The sequence below is a fragment of the Hylobates moloch genome, unplaced genomic scaffold (genome assembly GCF_009828535.3).
Source record: "Hylobates moloch isolate HMO894 unplaced genomic scaffold, HMol_V3 SCAFFOLD_9, whole genome shotgun sequence".
Taxonomy (NCBI): Eukaryota; Metazoa; Chordata; class Mammalia; order Primates; family Hylobatidae; genus Hylobates; species Hylobates moloch.
In genome coordinates, this window is record NW_026652284.1 from 120,673,584 (window position 1) to 120,693,211 (window position 19,628).

The 19,628-nt window shown below is 46.4% G+C and overlaps 1 protein-coding gene across 3 annotated transcripts in view; it reads right to left on the bottom strand.

Moving 5' to 3' along the window:
* TRAPPC9 (trafficking protein particle complex subunit 9) overlaps positions 1 to 19,628 on the bottom strand; it is a 736,107-nt gene that overhangs the window by 631,077 nt on the left and 85,402 nt on the right. For all 3 annotated transcript variants that reach the window (XM_058444536.1, XM_058444535.1, XM_058444534.1), the window contains 2 exons: positions 16,314 to 16,530; positions 5,380 to 5,523 (listed from right to left, as the gene is read on the bottom strand). In XM_058444536.1, the coding sequence (XP_058300519.1) occupies positions 5,380 to 5,523; positions 16,314 to 16,530 (361 nt within the window). The remainder of the gene's footprint in view (positions 1 to 5,379; positions 5,524 to 16,313; positions 16,531 to 19,628) is intronic.

The following is a 19,628-nucleotide window of genomic DNA, read 5'->3' on the forward strand; positions in this document are numbered from 1 at the left end:
CTGGCTGCTCTTCTATTCCATACTTTATTTCAATGCAGCAAAATTTAGAAATGTTAGTTATCAAGTCTGTGAATGGCACCATGAGCTCTTCAGAAAAAAAGGCCATCCAATAAATTATAGTATCTATCATTAAAAATAACAAACTGCCACCTAGCCCTGCACAGCCCAGCTGTCCAAACGAGAAAATGGAGGCTGGGGAGGATGTAATTATTGATCGGAGGTTACAGTAATTAGAGAATGAGGTGAGTGGAAAGAACCTCTCAGACCTCCTGACTTTTGTCCTTTTCTCAGATGACTCCAATTAACCAAATATCATTATATAAAGGTCTTTCAAGAGACTGTTATTTGCTCAACAGTATCAAGTGTCCCAAGTTCTTCTCCTTTTAAACTAAGTGTCTTTAAATCACTAATTAATATGACTTTAAATAACCATAAGACACTATCAGCATTACATGGACAAACAAATTTTCCTGTCACCTAAAAACATACAGCCAGGACCCCATCAATCACAGTGTACGTCCCCTTCCCAGGACAAGGGGCACCTGACACCTCTAGAGGGTTATGCTGCCTTTTCATCAAAAATCAAATGCAATTTATATCTAATGGAAACACAGCCCACATGGAAGCATAGTGATTTCGTTCTCTGTTTTCTCACTGGGAACCAACAATCCACCAAAAGAAAGCAGACCTTAGAAGTACATCATGATCACAGCTCCTCCTCTCTTTTCCCATCAACCGCCTGATCTGAAATCTAGCTGAGTCTGGTTGCAGCTTTGTCAGTCATCCAAACTGAGATGATGAATCTCTCCTAACTCACTCTACAAATACCATGGAGAAAACTTCCTACCATGACTAATTCAAACTCAGATTTTAAACATATATTCTCCTCCAGTATTTTTGGTAGATCTTAAAAAGAGAAAAAGAAAAAAAAAAAGAAACTGTCTTCAGGATTCCAGCGTGGAGAAGATACACCGAAGAGAGATCACAGCATGGGGGGGAATTAACTAAGGGCTCTGGCCGTAAAAGCAATGGCCAGTCATGACCACGTGAGGGAGACAGGCAGTCTAATGGGCGAGCCACATTCAACTTGAAGCCTCCGTCCTCACTTAGGGCTGGTAAAGACCATAGGCTATGGTTAAACATGTCGTTTCAATAAGAGTTCATATTTACGTATTTTACACACATATATTAAAAGAGCCTCCAATGCGACCTGTTATAAAATGTCTAATTACTCAAAAATATAGCATACGGATCACCCTTTTTGAAAGATCACATGAGGAAAAGGTACGACAATCACATGATAGGCTTAGAAGTGAACAAAGCTTAAAAATATAAACAAGATAAGAAAAAAGGGTGGGGAAGGCAGAGGTTAAGGCATCGAGAACCCTCGCTGTATTTTCCTGTAGAGGTTTTCTTTGCCACCTGGAAAAGAATGCTGACTCTGAGTTCTGGACAGGAGGGGCAGGGGAGATGGGCAGGCACACACCCACCACCACTCCCAGGCACGGGGATGCTCATTAACAATACATGAATGCTATTAACAAAAAAAGAAACACAGCAACAGAGCAATTAACAGACAGCCCTATGTGCTCATCCACTCTCTGTTCTTCCCGGCGGCCATTTCATGGACACACGTGCAAACATCAACCTCCGAGCACGTGGGGCTGGGAAACGCAATCTACTTCTCAGTGCTGTCATCAAAATAAGACAAGGCCTCACATGTCTGGAGTGGAGACGGTCGGCTCATCAGCCTGACACAGAAGAGTGGAATGGGTCACTCCAATTATTTATCCTGTGTACACGCTCAGTCATCTCACCATGTCCCATGGAAACCGCAGGGCATCCAGAGGGGAAGATATGGCCCATGCCCTTAAGAAATACAAACTCCAACAGAAAAACAGGATGCAGCATACGTATACACATACATACAGTGTACAAACACATATGTGTTCATTGTAAAAAGAATGTGCTTTTTTTTTTTTTGAGCTGGAGTCTCACCCAGGCTGGGGTGCAGTGGCATGATCTCGGTTCACTGCAACCTCCACCTCGTGGGTGCAAGCGATTCTCCTGCCTCAGCCTCCCAAGTAGCTGGGATTATAGGCATGCGCCACCTTGCCCGGTTAATTTTTGTATTTTTAGTAGAGATGGGGTTTCACCATGTTGGCCAGGCTAGTGTCGAACTCCTGACCTCAGGTGATCTGCCCGTCTCACCCTCCCAAAGTGCTGGGATTACAGGAGTGAGCCACCATGCCTGGCCAAGAATGTGCTTTTGAAAAATGTCTGAGGACCCAAGTCATAATCAACCTTCCCATAAGCAATCACGATGAAGGCAAGGGCTGTGACAACATCACTCACACCTCAGCAGCCATGCGCTTGGCATCTAGTCTTTGCCAGGTCCAGCTCCAGGTAGACAGCAGGCAGAATGAGGTCTTCTCCCATGGAAGGAGACAAGCATGGACCAACTAAATATGCAACTGATGACCGGTAAGTGCAGGAAGGAAGAGAGCAGAGGCCCAGAGTCCCCGGTCTAGCTAGGGACTTGTGAAGGCTTTCAACAGGAGGCCAGGCCCAAGAGGAGTCACATGGGGAAGGGCAGGGTGTGGGGACAGGGGAGGTGTACCGGCCCTGCTGTGGGAAGGAAGGTGTGTGCTGAAGAAGTTCAAGATGCAGCAGACACAGCAGGCGAAGAAGTGACACTGTCGGCTTAGGCGAAGGGCTCAGGGCCATGTCACCACAACTCACCAACCGTGGGGACTGTGCTTACTGAGGTGAGGTGTGTGGGGACACTGCCACCAGGAGAGAATAAAGTCTTGGCTACAGAGGCAGGGGGACATGCCATGGGTCAGGGATGGCAGCCGAGATTCTAAGCACTGCCTCCTTAGAGTTGCTGGATCACGGGGAGGCTCAGGAAATCCCAGGGGAGTGGGGGAGGTGGGCACCACTCCCAGGGGCTGGGGAGAGCAAACGTTCACTAGAGCAGGTAACACCGGACCACTGCCCAAGCCGCCACTGAGCCACAGCCTCCCCAGCAGGAGACACGGGTGGCTCTGGGAGCTCTGCCTTGACCTGCTGCTCCCTCCCGTCACCGAAACGCCAGAGTGCAAATAGGCCATGGAGCCAGCTTCCACAGTGGCCCTGCTGGCCACCTGCTCACTCTGCAGGTACAACCAAGAAAAGCGCAGCTCAAATGCAGCCCCAAAAGCAACGGCAACACAATACACGCAGAAAAGGAGCTGCACGGCTGTTGCAGGGGCCCCGGTCAGAGCAGAGATTCACTTGGGTCACCAGAAGTCCTCAATAGAAAACAACAGCTACTCCACAGGAGGATGCAAACGGCCACAATAAGTTGTGTGTGCCTTCAGAACCTTAGCAACACAGAACCACAGGGGTTCACGAAAGGAGAATTCCTTTCTCTTAGAGATGGCCGTGGAAATCACTATAGAGAAATCAATGTTTCCTTTAAAGAATGCTAGCGTTTCAACAGGTGCAGCGAGAAGATGGGCTTTATGAGGACTGCTTAATGTATACTGGGTTTCTTTCTTTTTTTTTGAGACAGAATTTCACTCTTGTCGCCCAGGCTGGAGTGCAATGGCGCAACACTGGCTCATTGCAAGCTCCACTCCTGGGTTCAAGTTATTCTCCTGCCTCAGCCTCCTGAGTAGCTGGGATTACAGGGACCTGCCACCACGCCTGGCTAATTTTTTGTATTTTTAGTAGATACGGGGTTTCACCATGTTGGCCAGGCTGGTCTAGATTTCCTGACCTCAGGTGATCCGCCCGCCTGGGCCTCCCAAAGAGATCGGATTACAGGAATGAGCTACCACACCCGGCCAGAATTAGTGCATTTAAACCTCACAGCCACCCTCAGAGATGCACACCCCACGTTACCCTGGAGCCAGAGCCTGCTCAAAGACAGACAGAGAACAGCCAGGGGAAGGCAGTGGGTGGAGGGCTGGGGAGAAAGATGTACTGCTTTTAGAAATGCGAAAACAGAGAAGCACGAAATTTGGGAGGTGCCAGGACAGGAGACTGAGGGAGTGGGGTCGCCGCCTGGACAGCAGCAGTGACGGCGCAGCACTGCAGGGGGCAGTAATGAGCCGCCCAGACAGCCTGCAGGGAGGAGAGGCCCGTTCCCCTGGGGAGAGTGCTGCCTCCCCAGAAGCTGTCCTTGACGGGAGAGAGCCCTTCATCAAGACCCTACCCTTTCCTGGGAGCGGTGAGCACCCAGGACCTGGCACGGGGACAGGAAGCCCCGGCCCTCCCATCGCCAGAGACCTCTCCGACAGCTTCCCAGCTGCACAGGCCCTGCTGGGTCAGTAGAAGCCTTGTCTCCTTGCTGAAGAGAACCACATCACCCAGGGTAGCCTGCATCCAACTGCTGGTCAGTGAGGGAGGAGAAAGGCCCGGCCCCCGCAGAACAACATGGGACACGTCTGCAGGCCACAGCAGTGCAGGGCTCCCCATGTGGCTGAGGCCTGTGATCGTATAGCACTGAGGCCCAGCTTCTCCCACTGTCCAGTCTCGCCTCCATCTCTTTCCTTCCACGGGGCTGATCCCATGAGTACCTCCCAATACACTCTGCACACATCAGTCTCCCCAGCAGACAGCACTTTCCCAAGAACCCAGCTGGCACCACACACTGGGCCAGGGCCAGGGGTACGAGGAGGAAGGCAGGTTTGGGGCGGCTGAGCCCCAAGCATGTAGGGAAACAGGTCATGACTGAAACTCAAAAAGCAGATAGCACCGAGGAGCAGCGTAAGAAGAGAAGATGAAGGCCGAGAAAGGAGCCTGGGAAAAAGGCAACCTTGAAACAGGGGCAGAGACACCGCGTGGCCCCATGAGAGCCAACGCACGCAAACCTCATCTTTGGTTCTGGAAGGGGGGATGGAGTTACCCAGTGACTCGAAGGGGCACGAGGGGCCCTGGGTTCTGTTCATGCCCGTCTCTGATCTGGGTGTTGATTACAGCGGTGGCCACTTGGTGAGAATTCACTGAGCCACATTCCTATGAGTCGTGCATTCCTCTATGTAAATGTTATGCTTTGACATTTATATTTTATAAAAGGCAGGCGAAGGAAATGGGAGGCAACACAGGAGGCTGAAAAGAAGCCTGAGAGGCAGAGGGAAAAGCCGTGGAGTGTGGCGGCCAAGGAGCAGGAGGAGATGGCATGAAGGCGGGAGGAGGTGGCACAGGTGTCCCAGAGAAGTGAGTGTGGAAGGAGGGAGCCAAGGCATGGGGCAGGGACTTTGTCACCAATGAGGAGCTGGGCAGCATCTTCCACCCGCTGAAACCCAAGCCCAGGGTTTACATGAACCAGCATCTAAAGTGCTCTCATTCACAGTTCCTTGAAAAAAAAAATCGTGGTTTGAGCTCACTCACCCTGATCCGACAAGAAGTCCAGCATGGTCTGTAGAAGGAAGGACAGGTGTCTGACAGAGAGGGCAGGGTTCCCCATCCTTCGGGAGGCGTAGACCAATTCATGGAGCAAACGCATCTGGACCGCAGCCCAGCCTCTGTGCGTGCCTGCGATGGAAGTTACAAAGCATCACAAAAGTGCTTGGAGAGGGTGCAGGAAATACAGTTAATCTAAGTTGTAAAACTTGGCAATTTGAAGAAAAATGCCTCAACCATCAAACTCCAAGAGCAACAAAAAATATTTCCTCTGCTTTTAATGACCCTGGAAAAGGACTTTAAAGTTGGCATGGTTTTCATACAGCAAAAACAGGCATTACACTAGAGCTTCTCTCTTCTGCAAAGACATGATTTGATTTCAAAAATAGCCTGCTTCGAAATAATAAGCTTAGAACAAAAGATGGATTTCATATATCTGAGTTAGAGACATACTTTTTCTCCAAGAAAATACTCATATTTGAAGGGCCTTCATTATCAACAACCAAGAACATTAAATCAAAAATATAATATTTCTCTAAAATATAAGAAAAATGAAGAAAAGTAGATAGCTAAATTAGAAAAAAAAAGTTAAATTCTATAGCTGCTCACTCCAAAACAGTTTAGCATCTTTGAATTAAAGACGGAGAAATCTGGATGCAAAGACAGTTAAAAAGTTTCCCTTTTTTAAAGAGATGGGGTCTTTCTCTGTCATCCAGGCTGGAGTGTGGTGGTGCAATCACAGCTTACTGCAGCTGGACCTCCTGGGCTCAAGCAATCAATCCTCCCATTTCAGCCTCCTGCGTAGCTGGGACTACAGGTACACACCGCCATGCCCAGCTAATTTTTTTTTTTCCTGTAGAGACAGGGTGTCCCCATGTTGCCCAGGCTGGTCTTGAACTCCTGGCCTACAGCGATCCTCCCACCTTGGCCTCCCAAAGTGCTGGGATTACAGGTATGAGCCACTGCTCCCAGCCAATCTGTGTTAACACACACCGTGTCAATGGCTCTGATAACCAACCACACAGACTGGCTAATCACTGCTCCAGCTGATCCAAAACTTAGACCATGAAAAAATACATAAAGGCGCATTCAAACTCCGACAAAACTGCCACGCACTGAAAGTCCATAATAGCTCACGACAGTCGGTTGGTTAACAAGTGTTTACCGAGAACACAATACTGTGCGGGGCAGGTTCTCGTGCCATTGACACTCTTGTGGGAAGAGTCGGGCCTCAGCCCTGGGAAACAGCATGCTGGTGGATGCTGGGACGAACACAAACAGTAATAATGAGGGCTGATGGGGCTGAGAGACGCTGCATCAGCCAGGGCAGGTGGGCAAGGAGGTGACCTCTGGGGTGAACCCTCGATGAGAAAGGGGCCACACCAAACTGTAAAACGGAGACAGCACTCGGAGTACAAGTTAAAGTTGTGAGGCTTAAGTGCAATAACCCATTTAAAGCACTTCAGCAGTTTATTTATCATAAGTTCTCAATAAATGCTAGTTGCTATTAATATTATTATTCAATGAATATAATGTGGTTAACACACAGGTCAACCTTTGACTCTAGCTGTGACATGATTAATGATCCAATCTGTTCCACTGTTTCACTAAGAATGAGTCCTCCATTTTTTTAAATCCCTATTGAGGTTATTTATTAAGTAAAATAACCTGCTTGTGTGTCAAAATCCCCCATTCAGGTATGACTTCCTGTACCTGAAGACCGTGTGTTACTTACTATTGCATCGCCAGGACAGGGCCTGACATGAGGCTGGGCGCTCAGCTGAGGCAAACAGAACAAGAAGGGATGCCTCCTCCCCAACGCAAATAGCAGGGGCCCTTCCTTCTATCCTAACCTTTCTCTGTTTGCCCACTGATATTTGAAGACATTGCTCCAAGGGTTCCGCCGCTCACAGACCTTCCTGACCTCTTCGCTCAGCACCGTGCCCTGCACAGCTGACCAGTCCCTCTTCTGTATTTCCACTGTATTTTGCACAAATTTCAGCCCATAGGAGTTATCTGGCAGGTACCATAAGGCACCTGTAATCTCATGTCTTTGTTTCTCTCATCAATCCTTAATGTCCTTGGGAGGCAGGTTTGTGTCTTATCCATTCAAGTGTCCTTAATGCCTGGCAGGGTGCCTGATAACAAAGTTGGTACTTAACACGCACGTGGATCAAGACGCAAGGCTGGTGAAAGGAAACCCTCCCATGTTGTGGACGCGCATACAGCTATGAAGGAGTACAGTGATGTGGTTTCTGGGATCTGCTTTAAATACTTCAACAAAAAAATGAATAAAGTAAAAATAAAGCCAATGTGGTCAAATCTTGATAATGATTTAATCTGGGCAATGGACTCAATATTCTATTCTATCCTCTCTAATTTGTATATATTTAAAGTATTTCTTCATAACTTCTCATTGAAATCCTTGGAGCTGACCATACACACGCTTAAAAAAATAAAAAATGAAAAAAAAAACAACTACTTTATATCTTAGTAGTTTATCTTCCCGACATCTTTTGGAATATAAAATGGTAGTACTTCTCATACAACTGCAGGAAAGGAGAGAAAGACGAGTCCCTACAATATTCCACATTGTCAAAAGAAGCCAAGGCCAAATGCCAAAATGAGAAGAGATTTTTTTAAAGATTATGAAGCTGAAATCAATGTCATGACTAACCTAGCCATGAATTCAGAAAGACCCAATTTAACTAATCTCAGCACTACCATATCTAGAAGGTTTTCTCACATAAGAATTGGGCAAATATCACTTTGCTGATTCTTTTAAAAATAGATAATGATCCAGTTTCTACCACGGGTGATTATGAGTAAGACTGAGTACAAATTTTCTTAACAGTAAATAGTGTACAAGTCATAATTTCTGTGTGGCTCAAAGTGCTCTCCCTATAAAATGTGAATTATTTTTCTGAAGACAGATTTGCAGCATATGACCCAGTGATAAAATTTTCAATACTTTTGTAATCAAAAAGTTCACCAATTTGGAGGTTTATTTTATATATGAACTATTGCCTTTTAGCAAATCCATCTGCCTTAGCAGTCTCCTTCTTTCATAAGAGTTCCTGGGCAAAATTTAATCCCTCGTCCAGGAAAAGGCTTAAGCAAAAGGCATGATCAAAAATCTTCATATAGAGCAACACAAGATTGAAATGATACTAAGTGCCCTTAAGCCGGCAAATACACACAGCACACATCAGTGTTCCTTCCTCAACTGTCTATAACCAGCTAGTGCAAATGTTCATTTCAAGAAAAAGAATACATTTTGGGACCTGAGAGTACAGACAATTTGCCTTTTATTTACAGGTACAGGGTGTTAGTAGATTTCCATTAAATTCTCTGGGAGATGTTTAAAGCAGTCCAGAGCCACAGTGGAGATGGGGTTTAAAGGGACTTTTGTGTTTTGTTAAACATACAGCCAGCTGACATTTATCATTTTTAATCTCAGCGAGTCACCTTCTTTCTCTAGCCTCTTTCACAAAATAATGGAAAATGTCTCCTCTTGACACAAACGTCTTTTTTTTTTTTTTTTTTTTTTTTTCGACGGAGTGTCACTCTTGTTGCCCAGACTGGAGTGCAAGGCCACGATCTTGGTTCACTGCAACTTCTGCCTCCCAGGTTCAAGCAATTCTCCTGCCTCAGCCTCCCGAGTAGCTGGGGTTACAGGCGCGTACCACCATGCCTGGCTAATTTTTGAATTTTTAGTAGAGACAGGGTTTCACCATATTGGCCAGGCTTGTCTCGAACTCCTGACCTCAGGTGACCCACCTGCCTCAGCCTCCCAAAGTGCTGGGATTACAGGTGTCAGCCACTGCACCTGGTCCCAAACATGTTTCAAATGTACTTACAAATCATGAGAGGTGTTATAAGGAAGAACAACAGAATTCAATGAAAAGAGAAAAATAACGGCATTCGATGAAAGAGAAAAATAAAACAGTTCCACTTAAGGCTGAAAGGACCACTGAGGACCTCTCTGAAGAAATGGCATCCAGCTGTGACCTGAGGATGACTGGGAGTGAGGCAGAAAGAACAGAGAAGAGTGTCCCCGAAGGAAGCAAGAGGCATCAGAAGACCTCAGACTGATGCAGTCTTAAATGTTATAGATAACTGGCCCCAGGACAGGAAAAAAAGAAAATGAAGACCACTCCTAAGATAACTTGCATAGAGCACAGGAGGCTTGCTTTTACCCTGAAACCAGCCTGGAGTTATATTCAAAGGATGCAAAAAAAAAAAAAAGGAACCGAAAAGCAATTTAAATCTTGCCTGAAGTCTCTCAAAAGCACAGCAAATGGGGATTCCATTCACAAGTGCACACAGAAATCTATTAAAATACACTTTCTCATCACTCTACAAGGCAATACTGTGATTGCTTTAAAAACTTTCTTCTTCCTAAACACTACTCCTTCCCCATTACATTTCTCCAGAATCCAGCCTAAATGAGCTTAGACACCCAACTCTCCCCTGCTGAGACTCTGGGGTCTAATCTCTCCTCCTCCACCAGTAACTCTTAGCATTTTTTTTTTCGAGATGGAGTCTCGCTCTGTCCCCCAGGCTGGAGTGCAGTGGTGCATTCTCGGCTCACTGAAACCCTTCCACCTCCCAGGTTCAAGCGATTCTCCTGCCTCAGCCTCCTGGGTAGCTAGGATTACAGGCATGTGCCACTACACCTGGCTAATTTGTATTTTTTTTAGTACAGACGGGGTTTCGTCGTGTTGGCCAGACTGGTCTCGAACTCCTGACCTCCAGTGATCCACCCATCTCGACCTCCCAAAGTGCTGGGATTACAGGCATGAGCCACCACACCTGGCCACTCTTAGCCTTTTAAAATGTAAATCCTACAAGTTTTAGGGCTGTCCAGTTATTTTGTCCAAAATTAACTGTGTTGCTAGGGCAGGCCCCTCTCTGACCCTCATCTGCAACCAAAGGCCAGGGAGGGCCTGCCCCAGCAACACACACTCTTTCTGGGGGAGCCGAGGAGGGACAGGCCTTGCAAACCCCATTCATGCTGGCCTCAGGGGATGCTATGGGAAGCATATTAGACCTGACCAAAGATCTCATTTGACTAACAGCCGCTAACATTTGCTGAGCACTGTCCAAAGCACCTCACAAGGACTCACCAATTCAATCCTTACAACCTCCACCAGTAAACGAGTGTAAACTAGTGCCCCACTTACAGATGAGAAAGTGGGCACACAGGACTCAGGGACACGGCCAGCATCGCACAGCTGGTCAGTAATGGCGTCCTGTGCTCTCACCAGCTGTGCGACCTCAGGAGTAACACTGCGCCCTGCCTGCCCTGGTCCCTCACATGGCACGTGGAACGCGCAGTCTCCACTCACCAGGCTGTAAGAAATGAGGTTATGCATGTGAAACCATTTACCATGAGGCCACAGCTAGCCCTGGCGTGGATTAGAAAGAGATGCCCCATAGGCAAACGCAGCCTGCAGGCACCAGGCTTAGCAAGGCATGCCCAGAAGGTCCCTACGGGAGACAAGAGCACCCCTTCATCTGAATGCACCCAGCTCTGAGCCACAGATGGCTGGCAAGCACAGCCCAGCACCCCGCACAGGCCGCAACTGCACGGCAACCCTGCCCAGCACAGCAGCTGCTCCGGGTATGTCACCTAAAATACCAAGAAACAGCGAAGAAAACGGGAACAATCACCTTTTGTGAACAATCAGTTTTTTGTAACATCTAATAAGGACAATTTATTTCAACTTTAAGTTCAGGGGTACAAGTGAAGGTTTGTTACACTGGTAAACGTGTCGTAGGGGTTTATTGTACAGATGAGTTTGTGACCCAGGTATTAAGCCTAGTACCCATTAGTTATTTTTCCTGATCTTCTCCCTCCTTCTACCCTCCACCCTCCAAAAGGCCCCAGTGTATGTTATTCCCCTCTACGTGGCCATGTGTTCTCATAATTCAGCTCTCACTTATAAGTGAGAACATGTGGTATTTGGTTTTCTGTTCCTGCATTAGTTTGGTATGAATAATTGCCTCCAGCTCCATCCATATCCCTGCAAAGAACATGACCTCATTTTTTATGGCTGCATAATATTCCACGGTGTATATGTAGCACATTTTCTTTATCCAGTCTATCACTAATGGGCATTGAGATTGATTCCATGTCTTTGCTATTGTGAATAATCCTGCAATGAACATACCCATCCATGTGTCTTTATAATAGAATGATTTAAAGAAATATAAATCATTCTATTATAAAATTTTTTAATAAATAAAAATATCCCTAATCTCGAGGCTTACTATAAAACTATAGTACTCAAGATAGTGTGGTAATGGTGAAAGAACAGACAAATAGGTCAATGGAGCAGAAGAGACAGCCCAGAAATAGACCCTCATAAGTATAGTCAACTGGTCTTTGACAAAGCAGCAAAGGCAATCAATGGAGCAAAGACAGTCTTTTCAATAAATGGTGCGGAAATAACTGGACATCCACAAGCAAAAAAATAACTCTAGACACAGACCTCACACTCTTCACAAAAATTAACTCAAAACAGATCATAAACCCAAATGCAGGATGAGAAAATACAAACCTCCCAGAAGTTAACACAAGAGAAAATCTAGGTGACCTTAGGTATACTAATGACTCTTTAGATCTAACACCCAAGGTATAACCCATCAAAGAAAGACTTGATAAGCTAGACTTCATTAAAATTTAAAACTTCTGCTCTGCAAAAGACATATCAAGAGAATGAGGAAACAAGACACAGACTGGGGAAAAATATTTGCAAAAGACACAACTGATAAAGGACTGTCATCCAAATCATACAAAAAACTCTTAAAGAAAACAGCAAGGAAACAAACAGCCCAATTAAAAAGGGGGCAAAAGATCTGAATAGACATTTCACCAAAGAAGGTATCCAGATGGAAAATAAGCATAAGAAAAATGCTCAACATCATATGTCATCAGGCAATTGCAAAGTAAAGCAACGAGATACCACTACACACCTATTAGAATGGCCAAAATCTAACACTGACAACCCCAAATGCTGGCAAGGATGTGGAGCAACAGGAACTGTCATTCAATGCTGAAGGGGATGCAAAATGGTTCAGCCACTTTGGAAGACAGTTTGGCGGGTTCTTACAAAAGTAAACATATTTTTACCATATCATCCGGGAACCATGCTCCTTGATATTTACTCAAATGAGCTGAAAACTTATATCCACACAAAAACTTGCACACAAATGTTTATGGCTGCTTTACAATTGCCAAAACTTGCAAGCAACCAAGTTGTCAACCAAGATTCATTAGGTGAATGTATAAATAACTGTGACATATTCTGATAGTAGAATATTATTCAGCACTATAAAGTAATGAGCTATCAAGCTGAGAAAAGACATGAAGGAAACTTAAATGTATATTACTAAGAGAAAGAAGCCAATTTGAAAAGGCTACATACTGTATGATTCCAACTATATGAGATTCTGGGAAAGGCAAAACTATGGAGACAGTAAAAGGGTCAGTGGTTGCCAGAAGGTAACAGGAGGGAGGGATGAGGAGATAGAGCACAAAGGATTTTCAGGGCAGGGAAACTTCTGTGTATGATATCATAATGGTGGATACTCATCACTACACATTTGTCAAAACCCACAGAATGTACACCACCAAGAGTGAACCCTAATGTAAACTACGAACTTTGGGTGATGATGATGTGTCAACATAGGTTCATCAATTGCAACAAATGTACCACCCTGGTAGGGGGTGTTGACAGTGGGGAAGTCTGTGTGTCTGCAAGGGCAGGAGGTAAGTGGGTCATCAGCCTCAATTCACACATCCTCATGGTCCATCTAAAGGTGCCAATCATGAAATAAGGGCTGGGGAGACAGGTTCCATCCCATCTCTCCGGGGAACACAGAGGAAAAAGAAATTAGAGAAAGGAAGGGCAGGTGAAAAAAAACTATCATGAACCTCATCTCAGAGCACACCTTATCCATCTTTGTGTATGACCTCGCCAGGTCTCCTCTATTCTGCACCCCGTCATGGTTTTTGGGGTTTCTTTAAACATGGGACTTGACATCTGTCTGTGCTGGATGTGCTGATGATTGGACTCATACTGTTAGTGGAGTTCATTTTGAACCTGGATTTTATCCCTTTTGTCTTAGCCGTTGGTGATGATACTGAGTGCAAGAGGTCAAGAGCAGAGTTCAGGACCCTCTCCAGCAGGCTCTCCAGCAACTATTCTGTTCTGCAGGGACGTCTTGGTTCTTGCTTTATGCTGGACACCATTCACATGTTGAGGGTGAACACACAAAATGCCAAACTCCCTGCCAGATCTCAGCCATCTCACCCGAGCAGACAGCATGACAGGCTTTTATCACTTGCCCAGAGAGGTCAGCAGCGCTCTGCCTGCCCCTGTGGCTCCAGAGGCAGGATATCTTAGGCTCTAAAGACAAAAACCCACAAAAATTGGGGATTTATATGGGGAACTTGATGGGACTTGGGGGATTTTCAACCCTGAACACATCTGCTTCACGTAGGGCCTCAGCTCTTCCCGGCATAGCTTCAGGCCAGACCACAGCAGTCCAGAGCAGAAGTGCCCTCCCCAGACTGCAAAAGCACCCCCAGGTCTAGTTCTCTTCCCTGAAGAGAAATAAGTGGCTAAAGTGCTGCGTATACTCCATCCCAGCCTCCCTTCCCTCCCCTTCACTGCCCGCCTGACTCTCCTCCTGCTATATTACTCTCTCAGTCTGCGTTTTCTCTTCCAAACCCAGTGCCCTCCTTTTAAACAAGGCAGGAGGATCGCTTCAGCCCAAGAGTTTGAGGCCAGCCTGGGCAACACAGCGAGACCTCATCTCTAAAAAATAAAAATAAATAAGTGATTTCAAATATCACAGTGTTCTCAGCCAGGGATTTCGCAAAGTATAGCTGCCATGCCAAATCTGGCCACCATGTACTAATGTTAACACAGTTTCATGGTTTACGTGCTGTCCATGGCTGCTTTCACACCACAACAGCAGGGTCAAGTCATTTCCGCACAGACCGTGTGGCCCATAAAGCCTAAAATATTTACTGTCTGGCCCTTTACAGAGAACATTTGCTGACCCCTGCTCGAAGCTAATCAGAATGCATCCTGAGAATCGGATTTGAGGTTCTATCAAATGTAAGTGTTGCCTTGGGAAGATGGTTGAACAGTAACAAGTCTGGGGAGTGTGACTTAGGAGTGACTGTCATAGCAACCATAGACACGTAAGTTAGAAGCAGGCTCTGGAAGGACCTAAGAGCTCTGTGCAAACACCGGGAAGCTGTCACATGTGAGAGGCACCTGTTTATTTCCATTGTAGAGGGCAGAAACTGTCTCCTTTGCCATCACATCACTCACCCAACACACTGCATAGCATGGAGGCAGGAGTATAATGAATTACCTGTTGAATCAATGTACAAAAAAGTCCAGTAGATATGTCTTCAGATATTCTAGCAGGTGAAAGTAAGGAGAAACGTAATTTTTAATTCAACGTTGGGGAGAGCCCCAACTATCAGAATTATCCAAAAGTGGAACTGGATTCATCATAAAGCCATGAGCACCTCCAGTCAGCAGAGGCCAGTGAAATGGATGGACATGACCACATAAAAAAGATACTGAAGAGGCCGGGCATGGTGTTTCATGCCTGTAATCCCAGCACTTTGGGAGGCCAAGGTGGGCGGATCACCTGAGGTCAGGAGTTTGAGACCAGCCTGGCCAACATGGTGAAACCCCGTCTCTACTAAAAATACAAAAATTAGCTAGGCGTGGTGGCACATGCCTGTAATCCCAGCTTCTCAGGACGCTGAGGCAGGAGAATCACTTGAACCCAGGAGGTGGAGGCTGCAGCGAGCCAAGATCGTGCCATTGCACTCTAGCCTGGGCAACAAGAGTGAAACTCCGTCTCAGGAAAAAAAAGAAAAAAAAAAAGGATGCCGAAGAACCCATTTTTGCCCTGGTGGGAAATAAACCTAGATGACATCACAGTTCTTTCCTGTCTAGAAGCCTATACCTTCACTAGCTGTAGGCTTGAACTGAAGAAAAAGTGCTGTATGTTTCCTATCTAAAAGTAACCCCTCAAAAATGTTTGTTTCTTTGTTTTTTTGTTTTGTTTTGTTTTGTTTGAGATAAGATCTTTCTCTGCCGCCCGGGCTGGAGTGTAGTAGCGCGATCCCAGCTCATTGCAACCTCCGCCTCCCAGGTTCAAGTAATTCTCTTGCCTCAGCCTCCCGAGTAGTTGGGACTACAAGCACGTGCCACCATGCCCAGCTAATTTTTGTTTTTTGGTAGAGACAGCGTTTCACCATGTTGGCCAGGCTGGTCATGAACTCCTGACCTCCAGTGATCCACCCACCCTGGTCTCTCAAAGTGCTGGGGATTACAGGAGTCAGCCACCGTGCCTGGCCCCCAAAAATGTTTTTTCTCCTTTTAATCAGACTTTGTCTAATACTGAGCATTATCCTTGTACATATTTGTTATTAGATTGATAGCGTTATTTTTAATATACATTACCGTGCATTAATATTTCAGAATAAGAATTTATTGCTGAATGCATAGCTCAGGTATACACATATACCCAAGGATATGTATTCTGGGTTCATTGATTTGTGCTAACATAACTAAATCTCATGAGTAAAATTCATTAGGTGTTTCCAGTGTTTGACTGATGATGACACACCATGCCAATGAACTCAAAGGCAATTTCTGACTCCTGCTGATAAAGATTCAAGAATCCGAGCCCCAAGGCAAAGCACCAGTACTTTTTCCTATAATCTGATTAGAGCAGGCACCCAACTCCAGGGCAGGGATCTAGTCATTCTGGAGCCACCAGCACCAACCACGATGTCTGCCACTCAGGACAGGGGCTGAAACAGCATGTGACCATCCGACAGAAAGCAACACCTAGGGCAAGCAAGGGGACTCCAGTACCTCTGCTGAAATCTTTGGGATCCAGCGACAGACTGTAGCCGGGGAGCGTTTCCAGGAGGAGTTTGTAGCAGGCCCTCCACCCAGGCTCCGCGATGCTCGGGGCCACGCACTGCATGGCGGCCACGCGCTTGAAGAACGCAGACTTGCGATGGAAGCCGATCAGCTCATAGAGCTCGGAGAGGATGCTGTAGCGCTGAATTTTCTCTTCCTCAGAAAGCTGAAGCACAGAGAGAAAGTAAAAAGCTTTTGAAAGAAACGTGTAAGTGAAAAAAGAAGCACACATTAAAAATGTTTCTTCATAAAACAAAGACCTGAGGACACATCAAGGAGAAGGAAAGCCTGGTGAGCAGCCCAGGGCACAGACCCCAGGTGGCTTCAGACCTTCCCCAGCCATGGCTGCAGGTGCAGCCCATCCTCCTGCTGATAAAGCCCAGATTCTCTGCTACAAAGGTACTTGCTACAAATCTGAGACCTCTACTTTAAGTTCCTTTACAAAAGAAAAGAAAAGGAACAAGAGTTCATCTACACAACAGGATTTTATCAAGGTCTCTCATCAAACACAAAAATTCTTAAAACACAAGAAGACACAGAACCACGTGACTGGGTAATGAATTATTAATAATACCACTGAAATTAGACTTAAGACTTCAGGGTTTACAAAAAGTTTTCTTTCATCCAAGACCCAACTGAATCCTCCCAACAACCCTGTAGTGTAGAAATCATAACTTCTGTTTCTTTTCTTTTTTTTTTTTTGAGACGGAGTCTCACTCTGTCGCTCAGGCTGGAGTGCGGTGGTACGATCTTGGCTCACTGCAACTTCCACCTCCCAGGTTCAAGCGATTCTCCTGCCTCATCCTCCTGTGTAGCTGAGATTACAAGCACCTACCGCCATGACTGGCTAATTTTTGTACCTTCAGTAGAGACGGGATTTCACCATGTTAACCAGGCTGGTCTCGAACTCCTGACCTCAGGTGATCTGCCTGCCTCAGCCTCCCAAAGTGCTGGGATTACAGGTGTGAGCCACCGCGCCCAGCCAACAACTTCTGTTTCTTCAGCACCTACTGTATGGCAGCAGACTTAACATACCTGATTTACTCAATACAACTATCCTGTGAGCTGGCAAATAAGGACATTAACAGCTCAGGGACACATTAATCACCTGTGCAAAATCACACAGCCAAGAAGTACCAGGGACAAGACCTGACTCTGGGCCTGGGCCCTGCCCACCGCACAGCTGCCTTCAGAGAAGAAGGAAGGCAGAGCCCACTCTGCTGCTCCAGGAGCATTGCTTAAGGAAGTGCTTCTCTCCCTCCTCGGCCCTGGACGATGAATGTTTCCCTGACGTTTCTGTGAGTACAGAGCCTTAGCTTGAATGCCCTTCCAACTTGGGCCTCCAAACCCTCCCTCCATCCCCTCTCCTCTGCGCTCACTGCCATGGCTTCGCTGGGGCCCTCGTCAGCCCTCATCTGGAAGAGGAATCGGCATCGTCTTCCTACCATCTCTCCACCTTCCTTCACCTGTCCACACACCCCTGCCAGACTAAGGTTCCTGAGACATGGCTCAGAGCCCATCACCCCAGCCACGGTTTGAATGTTTGTGCCTCCCCAAAATTCACATGTTGAAAGCCTAGCCCCCAAGGTGATAGAATTAGGAGGTGGGGACTTTAAAAAGTGATTGGGTCAGGGGGTGAAGCACTCACAAATGGAATTAGTGTCCTTATAAGAAGAGGCCCTAAAGAACTAGCTCACCTGTTCCACCAAGTGAGAACACAGAGGAAAGATGGCGGTCTGTGAACAAGCAAGTGGGCCCTTCCCAGACGCCAAACATGCTGGTACCTGGATCGTGGACTTCTAGCCTCTAGAACTGTGCACAATACATTTCTATTGTTTATCAGCCACCCAGTGTGTGGCATTTTGTGAGAGCAGCCTCACCAGACTAAGACAATCCCATCTTGAAACCACTAGACCCCTTCAGGACTGTAAAATGGAGCCCAAATGCCTTCACGGGCATGCCAGGCCCTCCTCAGCTAGCCCCAACCTGCTCTGGGAATTCGAGGCCCCACTGCCTACCTATGACCTCACCAGATTGAACAGCTTTAACTCATTTGTTTTCTCATTCTGTCAACACATATTTACTGAACCCCTACTCTGTGCCAGCCACTCTTGTGGCAGGGGATACAGCAGTGAACAAAACAGGCTAAGACTCCTACCCCTGGGGGCCTCCATGCTAATGACAGGCCAGTCCCCTGGCTTAGAATCAGTGGGGAGGATGACAATAAATCAATGAAAAAATAAACAAAATAGCTGCTCTAAGTCCAATGAAATCCTCTTTGACATAGAATCATGGGTGGAAGCGTATGAGGTGGACTGCACCAGGTGACGCCGCCGGGGCACACAGGCTCTCTGCTCCTGCGCTCCCTCCGCAGCCACATCTGGCTCTCCCTTTGGAGACTCGGTTCCAATGCCACCCTCTCCAAGAAGCTCGTCCTCACACCCTTCAGCGGGAAGCTGCTGCTTCTTTCCCTAAATTCTCCTAACCGTAATGTCCTTTCTCTGTGTCTCCCATACTATTTACATACATAGCGCATCTCTGCCACCCCCACTTTTCCTACAGTGAAAGCGACGCCGACGATGTGTGAGAATCACCGTCGCTCCACCTGCTCACCAGCCTATGAGGATATCAGTCTTTTATTTTAGACGTTCTGGTGGCTTTAACTTCCATTTCCCTGAAAACTAATGATGTTGAACCTTTTTCATATGATTACTGGCCACTGGTGTATCTTCCTTTGTGAAGTGCTTGTTCAAATCTTTTGACAGTTTTTAAAATTAGATCGTTTGTTTTATTACTGAGTCATAGGAGTTCTGTATATATTCTGAATGCAAGTCCTTAGTTATATATGTTTTGCAAATATTTCCTCCCAGTCTGTTGCCAATTTATTTTCCTAAGGGAGTCTTAATAAGCAAAAGCATTTCTCTGTGATGTAGCTCAATTTATCAGTTTTTTCTTCTATGGTTAGTGTCTTCTATGTCCTAATCTTAGAAAAATCTTTGCCCGAGGTCACAAAGATATCCTATGTCTTCATCTAGAAGTTGTTGTCTAGGTCTATGGTCCATGAATATTCAAATTTGAGTAGGACATGGCCTGTCCCTTTCCAGGAGCGCGCAGTACAGCAGCCAACAGAAGCCCCAGTGCTGGAGGACAGCAGCCAGGGACGGGGTGGAGGAGGTCTGTAAAGAGGAGGCAGGGATTGGCCGGGCGCGGTGGCACACACCTGTAATCCCAGCACTTTGGGAGGCCAAGGCAGGCAGATCACCT